Consider the following 14,252-nt stretch of genomic DNA (forward strand, 5'->3'; position numbering starts at 1 on the left):
CTTATCCCGGAAAAGTCTTCTAGACAATATTAATCTGCTTAGAAGGATTTCATGAATTGGTGTAGCTCTAAGAAATTAAAGAACGTGTCTGAAAGTGTGATATTGGCCTATTTAGAATATGAAGCTAAGAAATTGCGAAATTGTGATCTCTTCTTTAAATCAAAAATTGCTGAACGCAATAGTTATTTATGTGACGCGCTTAGTAAATTAATCTTAAGTGCTTATTCACAATGGACAATGTGAAACAAATAACTATTGCATGCAATAGCGAGAGGAAGAGAAACACGACAAGTGACTTCTAATCGTTCAGAAGTTGGAGGGTCCACAAGAGACGTACGAATGGTGGAAAATGAGGAAATCGTGTTGAACACGTTTGAAGAAAACCCCACTACCAGTCAAAGAGCAGTCTCTCGCCAAATGGTGATGTCGTGGAGCTCTGTCCAAAGAATTTTGAAAGAAAACTCCATGCACGCTTATCATTTCATTACACATGGGTACAACAATTAAAACCTGAAGATTATCCCATAAGACGAAGGTTTTGTGAGTGACTGTTGAATCAAAATAATGGGGACTCTAACTTTCTGTCTCGTGTTCTATTTACTGATGAGGCGATGTTTGGTCGAGAAGGTTGTTTTAATGCTCATAACTGGGATGTCTGGGCTGAAGAAAATCCACACGCAGTCTTTCATAGAGGATTTCAAGTATATAATAGTAGTTTATTTAATGAGTTCGTGCGTAAATTGGGCCTTTTTTGGCACGAGTGGACCATTTTAAAACACGAGTGAAACGAGTGCCAAAAAAGGTCCAATTTACACACGAACGAGTTGAATACAGCGTTTTTTTGTTCGACGAGCCCCTTAAAGGCTTCAAGTCGCTTAAAATCTTTAAAATTAGCTTGACGTTTCATTTTGACAAGTTGTGACTTTTATCAAAATCCGTTCACACATGAGAAAATTCTCAAATTCTGACAGTGTCGAACAAAAAAAGATTTTTACATCCAGTGAAAAAAAAATAGTCACTTTGACAACTGATTTAGATCAACATTTTTTTTAATCAGTTTTCGAAAAAGTTGTTTTTTTGAGCAAGTGCTTAATATAAATGGAATATTTATATGTATTTGCAGTAAAGGCGCGTAACGTGAGCGTTCCACATTTGGTGAACATTTAGTAAAATCGGTTAATATCTAGAATGTAAGCAACAGTAAAATAATACGAAACATTGCTATTTTCGTGAAGCTGTTCTCATTCTGCAAAGTATCATTATTTGGTGTTCACTAAGAATTTTTGATGTTAATTTAATTTTTTGGAGGACAGCGCTAGCGGTGTATAATTTAATTTGGTGAACATTATATTAATACCCTCTTAAAATTATACATTAAAAAACATTAAAAATTGAGTTTGTAAACGGAAAGTTTAAATGTTTTAGCCGCACACATTTGCAGTAAAATACTAAAAATATTGTTGTCGAGATTGACATGTTTTTTAACATTGATTTTTTTTTATTAAATTTTTTACATGAATATACAATATCGTTAGGTAATTAAAATTTAATACATTTATTATAATAGAAGAATAATGTAACAATATTTCGTTGGCGTTTTTATCATTCTTAGGGCTCAAAAGTATGATAAGAACGATCCAACTTGTATTCGTTTTTTTACAGTATAATTAATTAAGAAACAATATCACATTAGACATATACACTATTAAGGGAAGCACTTTCTTGAATTTTCCTCAACAAATTTAGAATTAACGAAGAGGGAAAACTATTATAAATATACATGCCATAAAAACTATATGACAGACCATAATTTACTATCAGGACCACTCGATAACTGAATAATAAAAAAATAAATGCAGTATATTATGGCCCGATGTTTTCCCTGGTTGATTGTACATCACATTTTTTCTAAATACTATCTAATAACATCACAAATAAAATTCTCAGTGTTATAACTTTATTGCATTTACAGTGGTATTTTACCCTCTAATAGTATCTAATAAGTGTTTATTTTTAATAATTTGGATAATTAAGCTATTTACAATTTTACTTTAGTAACCTACCTTGTTGTCGCCTTAAATTTAACTTGTTAGTCTTTCATTTTGATAAAAATACTAAATTGGTCTCGTGTAAATGAAAAGGTGACATAAAAGGGACAAAAGAAAAAAAACTGTTCAATGAAACGGTGGTGGTCAATTGATTAAAAATTCAGTCATAGTTCGGATGAGTTTTTTGTGACCTGCACAAAATCCTCACAGTCCGTATACCCGTTTTGTATTAAATTGGTTTCATCTCAAGCATAACTCTTCTACTCAGACTATGTTCATGTTCACTACTACTACTTTCACAGTCTATGGGCGATACAGTGTTTCGTGATCGTTTATCGTCGGATCAGTCACATTTAAAGGTAACATTTCTTGGACCAGAAGCGACAGCTGTCGCGGCTACGCTAGCGGCTAGTCTAGCAGCTATGGGATGTTCCGTATCCGAAGGAAAACGATCACTTTGCCGCCATCATTGAAAATGTCTGATTCCAAAATGCTTGTTCCTCCTGGCGTAATTCCTTCCGCACAAGATCTTTTTGAAAGCGTGCCGAAACTCCGGACTAAATATGGTGTATATAATCGGATTCAGCGTCGAATTGAAATATCCCAACCAAAGGAAAATCGAGATCACGTATTTTTCGAACAAGTTCGCGTTGATTGGCAACAACACCGCCATTATGAAGAACGGCAACCAGCACAGAACAAAAGCACCAGTTATTATGGCCAGGGTCTTGGCCGCTTTTCTTTCGCGTTTCGAATCTGCACTGTCACGTGATTTTCTCTTCACGGGGTAATGTTGCGGTTGGTATGTCACGCTACAGTCGGTCGTCGTTGGCATGTCTGCCTCGAGACCGTTAGCGAACGACGTCTTTTCAGGGCTGGAGTTGTTGGAAGAGACGGTGGTGAATGCTGTCGTCGTTTCGGAGATTGTTGGTAAAGGTCGTCCTATGATTGTCACTACTGCTGCTGCGATGCCTCCGGTGCCGCTGGCCTGCGCCAGGCCTCCTGCTATTCCTCCTGCAGCAGGATTCTGGGAAGAGGTGTTAGCGCCGCTTCCTATTACTTGCCTCCTTCTTATACGTTTTCTGGCAGTTTGGAATATTCGCCAGTACAATATTAAAATCACCAGGAGAGGTAGGTAAAAGGAGGAAGCTGTTGCGAAGATTTGATAGTAAAGATCTTGGCTGATTAAACATTCCTTATCTCGTATCCTGTCATCCCAATGTGGGTCTTTCCAGCCGAGCAGCGGAGCGATGCAAACCAGAAATGAGACGAACCAAATTATGAAGATCATCATTCCTATTCTCTTCGACGTCCTTTGGTGAATGTAATCTATATTGGTGACAGCCCAATATCTGAAAAATTACACACAATGTGAAGTAGGAAATTTCAATTTTATTATTATTGAACGTAGTCATATTCCAATTCTGCTGCAATATTAAAATTATTTTTATAATACTCGTAAAGTGCATAAAATAACTCCGACTCAAGATGTTATTACGTTTATCCTTGTGCTTTTATATCCATCTGAATAACAGACACTTCCTTGATGTTTTCAGTTATTGTGAAAATCCATCGCCGTAAAATCTATTTTAACGTTTGTCCCTCAGCCCCGAAATTAGATGGCTGCGTGTGAAAGATAAAATTTTCAATAATGTCTCTACATTTTTGTACTTATTTAAAATTGGAAAGGTTGTTAACTGAAACCGACCAAGTGCTTGACGAAATTAAATAAAGTAAAAATGTTACGATTGTCGTCTTATTGAGTTGCATCGATCAAAGTCAATAGTGTAACCATATCTGCTTGTTCTGAATTTTCCATAATTTCGTTTAAAATTCCCGTCGTTTTCATCGCTAATTTATTAAGCCAAAGTCGTCGCATCCGAGATTTAAATAACGTTCGATGGAACTTCGAGGATAGGTATTTAGCAAAAGTTTGTTTCGAGTGTATGTGTAAAACGAAGAGAACTGCTCAAATGGCGTTTTACACTTGACTGCTTTATGCAAATACACAGAGAAAAACTCATTCGAGCGGTAACTGCGTCTATTGGTTGTGATACAAATCCATATTTATGCTGATCCCGCTATTACATTCATCATTCCTGCTGCAGTTTTACGTCACTACAGTGCAAGGGTGCATTAGAAGTTTGCCTATTTTATTTTCGTTCAAGGAAATAGTATTTTATTACTGCGGCTCTATTCGATAACTACTAATTATAGATAGGTACCGAAATAATTATAACGTTGTCACTTTATCAGTTTCGAATTATGCTCATTCTCCATAAATTGCGAATGTATGTTGGCTTTGAAGCCAAATGTATTTACCTCGTTTATTAATGCATTTAGATTCTACTGTGCTAACAAAAGACAAAACAGACCATTGAAATTAATATACAGGATGATTCAGTAACCTAATTAATACTGTTTGTCGAAAAAAACGAAAAACAAAAGATTAACTTCTATTTAACGGAACAACTTACTCATTTTTACACAACTGAAAGGTACCAAGAATTCCAACAATTACTGGGAGTGAGTTACATAAAAACCTGATTAAAAATTTATAGTTCGAAATGAATCACTTATTCCTCTATTATCAGTCAGTAGATAGTATCTTCTTAAAAAAGATATAATCCCCCTTAAGATTCCACAAAGTTGAACTGGTTTGACAACTTTAAAATATATTTCATACAAAAAATTTAAGTATTTAAGTATTGAAAACGAAATACGTTCCTTGTAAAGTTTGTCCAGCGAGATATTATACATAGAGAAAGTAGCGTAAAATTTGAAATATATTCTTCAAGCAGTAACATTTTTACCCTGAAATTATGCTCTAATTAATGTATTCTAGTGCGTTTTGTAGTTTTGGGTCAATTTAATACAATTTAAAATCTCCCAATCTCTCACTGGACGAAGTATATTTGTTTTGTAGGTAATGTTTCACGATTCATAATTTCTGAGAAGTCATCTTTTAGAGTCGGAACACATTTAGTAGTAGATACATATACAGTACGGCCAAAAGTAAAGAAACATTTGAAAAACAAGTATTACTTCTTTTTCTGCGTTTTATTTAAAATCAAACTAGGAAAAAAACATCGTAGAAAGAATCTGAAAGATGCAGTCATATTCAATTTTAGATGACTATAGGTAGTTTCTTTTGAGTCGGTATACATCTGCATTTCCAAACATATCAGTTTTTGCAGATACAATTCGAAGTTTTTAATTTGTTTCTTTACTTTTGACCGGTATCGTACATATTATTTAGTGGGTCCGTAATAGCCATTACACCACGCGAGTTTAGAATGCTATACGTTTGGACAACTTGATAGTCTATTCTTTCTATTAGATACCGTTATTTTCATTTTGCATTTGTTGCTATGATAGGCCATGCGAGAAAAAGAAAAAATATCTGTATTTTAAATTTCATAAAAATCCGTTGGCAAATAACCGAAATGTTAGGCTCGAAAGTCTTAGCTGAAACACACTGTATAATAATAAAGGTGTAATATTATTCCTTGTTAAGCTTTCCCGTTTCACATTTTGCCCATATTTTATTACTTGTGAAACATTCAATATCTATTTTTAATTTTTATAAACACCAAAGAATTTTAAAATACGAGTATACAGTGTCCCACCAATTTGCATTTTGCGCATGTTCTACAAGATTATTATAAAAAATTTTAACACGTAGTTGCCGGGATTCATGGAATATGTACGAATTTATCGCCTCTTCTGAACAATAAATTTGTTTTGTGTTATGCTTTTGTTTTTATAATGTTCCAATAAAATTTTAAACAATTAAATACCTAGTCGTATCTTGTGGGCTAATTTGGTTTCAATTATTTATTAATTTTTTTTTTTAAATAAAATTTCAAGCCCCTTGTAATTACACAACCAAGTACACACATTAATTTATGATTTGTTATAATATAGTTACGCTGTTTTCACAGTCAACTACGATTTAAGAAACATTTAATAACCATGTAGGGTGGAATACTGTTCAGTAGTGAGGGATCCGCTCTATAACATTCTTACAATTGCACTTGAACGTATTCAGTGGAAACTTTGTATACACGTCTATCTCAAAAAATGTAACTTGCATCGGGTTTAAAACTTTCCACGTGAAGAACTACTAAAGGCGGTTGGTAGACAGTTGTATGCGGATGTGATGTTTCTACGAGTATATAAAATTTTGCATTGCTATGTCGACTGCACTTCATCATTAGAATAAATAAAAATTCGTGTCCCAAAATACGAAGTTAGACGCAATACATCAATTTATATTCATGTATGACTTCTCGAGAACAAATCAACATATGTATAAATATTTTCATTATTGCCTAATTATTGCAAAGTCATATCGATTTTCAGGGTACCTACTTCACGAGTGATAATGAACCCGTCGGAATTGAAAATGCAACCCACAATACACTTGCAAAATTAACCTTAATATTGCCCACGTCGATGTCCAGGTTAACTTTGCAAATGTATTGTGAGTTGCATTTTCAATTCCGTCAGGCTCATTATCACTCGTGAAATACCCTGTATCTGCTAATAAAACACCTAATTTACTTCAATCTGAAAAGACTTTGGCTTCAACAGTTTTTTGTTTTTTATTTGTGTCCGTCGAAGTACTCTTAACTTCCGGAGTTTTCAATATGAATTAAATTTTTAGGAATTATTATTATCAACTATTTTATATTCTTTTTCTTTAATGACATTCTATTATTTATTGGAAATAAAATATTATTATTATTCTACTTATTGCGTTATTAAAAGAAAATTCCTAAATGAATTGAAGAAAACCTACTTTCTTAATTCTTTAAGGTGTAGTTTACGTTAACAAATTCGTTTAATGTCTGAATACGTTATAGATAATCCGACTAATTTTTTTCTTCTAAGAACGAAGGGAAGCTCAGCTTTTACTTTCGAGCATAAAATTAAAGTCTCTCCCTCATCTCTTTTCTTAACTCAATTAAACATAATGAAATCAGGTAAGAATTCTTCGACACTTTAATGAATAACTCAATCCCAGTAGATAATATAAACTTCTGAAACAGTCTTTCAGAATAATTGTGTTTCTGTCGTTCAAATTATAGCTGGGTGTTTAAGGCACCGTTAAATTCGATTACGTAAGAGGATTTATTATTCGGTTATAATCAATTCATTTTTGGGCAATCACAAAAATATGCGTCTGCCGTTCGGTTAACAAAAAAAAATCGTTGACCTGAACTGCGAGGGGTTTACGGCCTAAACCGCGGCATGAAAATAATCCGGTCAAAGCCTTTCTTTATAAGTCATGGCTAGGGGTTGCGAATTTTATTTTCAGTTGATTAAAAGAGGATTGATGGAAGATTTAATTACCTGTCCAGTGCGATGGCCACCAGGTGCAGGATCGAAGCCGTACAGCAGAGGACGTCACTGGACGTCCACATGTCACATAATTCTGGCCCCAGAGTCCACTCCTGGCTAACCTCGTAGACTGCCCCTAGAGGCATTACTAAACAAGCCACGAGGAGATCTGCCACGGCCAGGGATAATATTAAGTAGTTTGCTACGTTCTGAAGGTTTCTTTCCAGGAGGATGGCCGCTATGACGAATACGTTTCCTGAAATTAAATTCGCAATAATCAGAAAGAAACAAAACGATTCGATCTGGGACGAAATTTATATCTGGCGTGTTGAACATTATTAAAGAGCGGTGGTGTTAGGTTTAACTCCCATTTTCTCTCGCCAAAGTTTTGTGTGTTTTGTATTCCGTGAGGAAACGTCGTAAAGCTGCAAAAGATACAACACAAACATTTCCCTTTACAATGAAAATGAGTAAAAACCATCTTTTTTACTAAAGCAGATTGCGTGCCATACTGTTTGGTATTCAGGGAAAGTTTCAAGTCTACTTGTAAATTTGAGATATCTTAAAGTAATTTTAATAATCATTTAGAGGATGGCAACCCCGATGTGTTTACGGCATTAGTTGGGCGTGGCTTCTTGAAACTTTTATAAGAGCTTTCGTACCGCTCCTCAATATATAAATAATGTATTTATTGTATATCTTCCACCAGGGAAAAATTTATAGTGGTAGAATATTTCATACCGGGTTATAGGAGGTAGTATATTTTCTAAATTATCTTGAGAAAAATTAGGGTATAAAGCTGAAAAACTGTAACGCTTTTAACATTGTTTATTAACGTACTGGAAAATACGAGTATGGTCGTGTCTTATTTTTTGTAACATGGCGATGCAATAATCATTTAGTCAAAAGCTTTATATTATTACACAAAAGATATTTTATTGAATCGTTCTGACGAACTGTTTCATATCCTGCACAATTAAGCTTTTCAGCTTACCGGTCATCATTTATCACATCGTCGTTACCAAAATATCCCTTTTGATAAAACGGTTTAGTGTATTTGTCATATGCATATATTTAGTTTACTCAGAAATATGCGATAACAGAAAAGTTGCAATATCTTTCGTGGAATCGAATAAAATTGAACAAGAAGTAAACAGAAACGAGTTCGTCGTAGGCAGTACAATTTTTGTTTGTATTTTGTGAGTTTCTGATGTTACGGAATCAAAGTTAAGAATTCTTGGCGCCACCACTAAATATCACCTACCAGTAAGAAAATTGTTAAATTCAAGATAAGTACAATTTTGCGCTTAAGAAAAGTTACTTATAACTTCCTCTATAAGAAGATATTCCAGATTCAAAAAAAGTACAAAGAATAAAAAAGGACATTGACAATAGCACATTTTATGTAATTGGTTGTCATAACAATTATACTAATTATTTTTGTACAAAGGTAGATGAAACCAATGAATTTGTTACATTTAGGGCCAGTTTACAGAAACGAAATTAAGTTAATCGTAATTAAATGCGGGATTAAGTGAACACGTGATCAGATTGAACCAATCGAATATTTGGATTCGTGGGTTAATCGCGCATTAAAATTTAATTCGAATTAAATATTTAATTCTCTTTCTATAAACTGGGCCTAAGCATTTTATACTAGGAAATAACCTTTTAATATTAAAAGAAGAGTTAAAGTGTAACGTGAAGAAAATAAGAACGAATTTATCAAGAATTTACAAAAAAATGAAAAGAAAGAAAATTATTCAAACAGAATACAGTTCTGCAGTCTGGAAGAAAGAAGGAAATTGCCTACAATATAAAAAAGAATATGTATTCTAGAGCGGAAAATATACCCGTATCTTGCACTAATTTAATTCGTGTTATAATTTACCCCAAAGATACATGGAATGTTTTTAAATGTTGCCACATTTAGTGCAATGAATAGGTCCATATCTTCTACAAAAAAGAAGATTGATTTTTTAAATATTTTTACCTGATCTTTTAATGACTACTTAAAAACATACTGCTAAGTTGTTCCGCGAATTTTGGGGTACCCAGTATACAGGGTGTCCCAAAAATAGCGTACTAACTACTTACTACCGTATTCAGGATGTTTAAATGTACACGAAAAAAATATGGAAAAAATTTTTCAGACAAAAAAATTTATTATTATTATTTTTATTATTAACGGTAATACAATGTAAACAAAGATGTACTCGTACATCATTACCTTGCAATGTTACCGTAGTGGATTTAAAATATTTTTTTCGATTTCCAAAGCTTCTAAATTCACTATTGTGCAGGATTAGCTATTGGTAGTGAGTAATCCTGTACTTTGTGATAATATGTACGATTAGACGTAGCTGTCATGACAATTTAATACATATATTTCAAAATAATTTTCCTGTTAAGTGCCACTTTCAAGGACCGCCAAATTAGCAAATAAGTCCAATAGAATTTTTTAAACATTTTTCTGACGTTTACGGTAGTCTCTTCTACACCGTAGTGCACCGTTAGTATGCGATTTTTGGGACACCCTGTATCTCTAGTAAACGCTATTAACCAAAGAACAATTACATTTTGGAGAAAGACAAATCAAAGTATAAATATGATTTTTTTAAATTCAAGGACAATTAATAGAATTAAAAAATTCTATATTGCTGCATGCACATGTCGCACCTGTACTAAGTACAAGAAAAAAGCGGAAAATGACATATTTAGGAACCATAACCTTAAAGATTTTTTTATATGGAAAACACGCTATCTGAAGTAATAAATACAAGACCATACTTCCAATATGAAAATAAGGGACTTAAAATGCACCACAAAGGCTCATTGAACTTAAACAAATGTTTGTTACTCATTAACAGTAATTAGTTATTTCTAGCAATGTGCTTTTGTTGTTGTCTACGCAAAAAATAAACATTTTAAGATGCTTACTTTCGTATAAAGAATGAGGTATCATTCACTGAATTTATTTATGTAACATTTAGAGCCAGAAATAGAATGAAATATTTAATTCGAATTGAATTTTAATGCGCGATTAACCCATAAATCTGAAACTTCGATTGGTTCAATCTGATCACGTGTTCAGTTAATCTCGCATTTGATTACGATTAACTTAATTTCGCTTCTGTAAACTGGCCTTAGTATAATATCGAGCGATCAAATTAATTTGTAAACGCGTCATCCATGGATTTGAATCCGTATGTCTTTTGCGATTGATATGTCGAGATCTAACCTGTGTTTCGCGCTGTAATTTATTGGAGGGTGGAGTTCAAGTAAGGACATACGATTTCGGATTCATGGATAATTCGATTACAAATTAATTTGACCGCTCTTTACATTCTAATGATGACAAATGCCTTTAATCGAGCTTCCCAAAAACTTTATGGTTAGAATTACCTAGCTGTACCTAGCATTAAAAGGTGACGATATTATTTTGGCTTGGTGTATCTTTTCGTAATAAAAAAACATCTGGATAACCAATATATCGTTGTGGAATTATAAGAAATCGGTATAATGATAACAGTGTAGAATGGTTATTTATGATATAAGTGTTAAAAGTAAGATTTTCTTTTGAGAGAAGGGAAGATTTCGGAACGAGCGCAGTGTGTGGATAAACCCTTCGAACAAACTAAAATCACTTTTCACATGAATATCATACACTATTTTTTTACAAACAGTACAAACACCATTAAAAACCCTTAAAAAATGAAGTTATGTTAAAAATATAATTGAATGCAGGACGCAGAAGAGCATGTAGTCATGGAGTGTTGCCTATTTTCAACACTGTCCCTCGATTGTAGCTAGGTAGAGCTTATTATTCTGGTATCCATGGGTCTTTCCGTGCTGCTCTGTCAAAATGTCATTGTGACAAACGAGTTGTCATTACTTTTAACACTAGTGGAAAAAAACTTAATTTTTAATGCATATTCGCCGTGTTAAAAATTGACTTTTTACTAGTGTTTGTAGAAAAATAATATTATTAAATAAATGAAAACATCGAATCTGAATAGCAATATTTACCTAATTGCTGTGTTTATAAAATCAGTGAGTTTCAATCTACATAGTATATAGTATGTAGTAACCGTCACACAGTGGCGTAATTACAAATTTGCGTAGGTACTTGTACAAATGTTTTCATTATTTTGTCTACACCTACATCTTTGGCTACAACATTCTCTATAGTTAGAAAGGATGATTTTCTGACAGTTCTTGAGAAATTTTTATTTAGGTAATGATCTTTCTGCGCTTGCAGTACTCATTGGCCATGTCAAGAGTAATATTAAAGCCACAATTATATTTTAGATACTATTACAGTTTGTCCAGCAAGAGATTGGTTGACATAAAAATCACAAAATTCTACGTCGAGAAAGTATTGCATAGCGGACGTAAAATTTGAAATACATCCTTCAAGCAGTTACATTTTTGCTTTGAAATTATGCTCTAATTAATGTATCCTAGTGCATTTTGTAGTGTTGGGTTACAAGCCTACAATTTAAAATCTCCCAATCTCTCGCTGGACGAAGTATAGCATCTGTGATCTTGGACAAAATTAAATATTCAAGATAGTTAAAAATTTAATTTATTTATTTTGGATTATCAGTCACACATAAATCTGTTGTGTGACTTCTAAGCCGAATACCTCAGTTAGATCTTTATTATAAAATTTCTGCAAATCCTTTCCGATTTTTAAAATCTCATCTATACTTAAATTTAAATAAACACTTGGTACGAGGAAGTAAAATTTTTCATTTACATGCAGAAGTGATTTATAACGTTGAGACAACTGTGGTATTATAATGTTTTCCGACGACCACTATGAAAAATGCGTAAATTCGCACAAATAACTATTATTGAAAGTTGGCTATTGCATGCAAATAGCGAACCCGTGTGCAATGAAACTGGTTAGCCAATCAGATACCTTCTAGCCTGTGCGCAATGAAATCATTGCACACAGTTGTAGTAACCATGGCCACCAATGTATGTTTTGTCCGCAGCTCTGTCGAATAATATTTGAAGTTTGAAGGAATACCGAATATTAGCGTTTTTTTTGTGGTCGTCGGAAAAGTATCATGTATACCACGTGTTGAAAATTCGATTTCAACTCTTGATATACTTTTATACAGGGTGTCTCAGAACTCGCGGATCAAATTGAAACTGTATATTCCTTGATGGTAATGAAGGTAAAAAACGTTTAGAAAAATATTCAGGGTGCAACAGCTTTTTAGTTATGAATTAATCAAATTGACCAATAGAGCTCGATCTAATTTTCCCTTTATGAGAAAATTGAGTACCTTCCCTCAATTGCCAAGCAACGTATAATTCGATGAATAATAAAATTATTTTCAATATTTATCTGGTCAACTTGTCGAAACAGACGTCAAAAGTGACAACTACTTTTGAAATAACCAAAAATGGGATAATTGCGCCAAAGGCAGGTGAACAATTGTATAGAATCTAAATCAGGGAACGCAAGAAATTTCTTCTGGCAATGAATGAAATATGATTTGTTATGAGTGAAAATTTCCAGAGCAATTGTAACCTTGAGGGGTATGGGAAATTGACGGGAGGGATATGATGAATTGAACCAAGATTGAACCTTTGTTGATGGAAGGTAAAATGGCGACGTTGCGTCAAGTGAGTAATAGATATTACTACCTTAAAAATCTTAGTAAAAAGTGAAATATGCAGGGCCTGTGAAGTGAATCGGGATCACAAGAAATTTATCCTGACTCCTGTGCATACACTCTGCATCTGCAACGTATTAGCGCAGCTACACGAGCGGGACTCGTCATCGTCGAAATGAAAGAAAAGACTTTTAGGAACATTCTTGACATTGCAAAAAAGCTGGAGTTACACGTAGGTTTTGAACAACAGATCAAGCATAGTGGCAGTTTTGAAAGAAAGAAGATAAAACTGCATTGAACTAACCTATTTATTTTAGCATCATTATTAGTAAAAATTTAAGATTAAATTTTATAACTGAACGATGTAGAATGCAACAAATGAAATAAGAAACATGCAAAATAAAAAGAATAATTTATAACAAGTGTTCAAAATGACCACCTTTCAACTGAAGGAATAGGCGAGCTCGTTTTATTAAATTTTCCCTTGCCAGTCTAAGCACATTAGGAATACCTAACAGTAGCCAGTGTTTCGTGAATTTGGTCATTTAGTTCTTCTAAAATATTGATAGGTTCGCGGTAAATATAGTTCTTTAAATATACTTCTTCTATCGTCGTCATCAAAGGACTGAAGAACAGCATCTTCAGTCTCTGCTCTGGCGTTCTAACTTCTCGCGGGGGACCACCAATTTCTTGTCAGGTAGGCACCAATTACCCAGTGTCTCGAGCACGGTACACCAACCGTAGAAATACGTTATAATTTTGATATGGCAAACGTCGTGGAAAACGTATTGCATATTCCCTTGCATCCTCACGTGCATTGCGCCGGCAGTCTCCATAAATTATGGGCATTTCGGCATACTCTGACAATTTCGAATCAAATTATAACTTGACGTTGTCAAAATCTTCACAGTTGCCCAAACATTTACTTGAAATTCTATACCATTCTTACTAGAATTATGTTGCTAGGCAATTCAAACCTTTGGTTAAATTTACGTGAAATTCAAATTAACAGCGTCCTTCTGATTGGTCAACTTTAATTATTCATTACAAAAAATCGATTATACCCTGTCCTTTTTTTTAAACGCTATTGCTTTCAGTTATCACCAAGGAAAACGCACTGTAAATTTGATCCGCGAGTTCTGGGACACCCTGTATATACTATTACAATGCGATAAGAAACATGAAGTTTGAATCTGGATTCCTTATCATCATGACGAGAGTCACA

General features: G+C 33.7%; 1 protein-coding gene across 1 annotated transcript in view; it reads right to left on the minus strand.

Annotated features, from left to right (window-relative positions):
- Positions 1 to 1,494: 1,494 nt before the first annotated feature.
- Positions 1,495 to 14,252, minus strand: part of LOC138125226 (5-hydroxytryptamine receptor-like) — an 87,232-nt gene continuing 74,474 nt past the window's right edge. The window contains exons 3-4 of the mRNA XM_069040434.1: positions 7,407 to 7,650; positions 1,495 to 3,400 (exon numbers count right to left, since the gene is read on the minus strand). Coding sequence (XP_068896535.1) covers positions 2,515 to 3,400; positions 7,407 to 7,650 — 1,130 coding nt within the window. The 3' untranslated portion in view covers positions 1,495 to 2,514. The remainder of the gene's footprint in view (positions 3,401 to 7,406; positions 7,651 to 14,252) is intronic.

Source organism: Tenebrio molitor, chromosome 3, assembly GCF_963966145.1.
Source record: "Tenebrio molitor chromosome 3, icTenMoli1.1, whole genome shotgun sequence".
Classification (NCBI taxonomy): domain Eukaryota; kingdom Metazoa; phylum Arthropoda; class Insecta; order Coleoptera; family Tenebrionidae; genus Tenebrio; species Tenebrio molitor.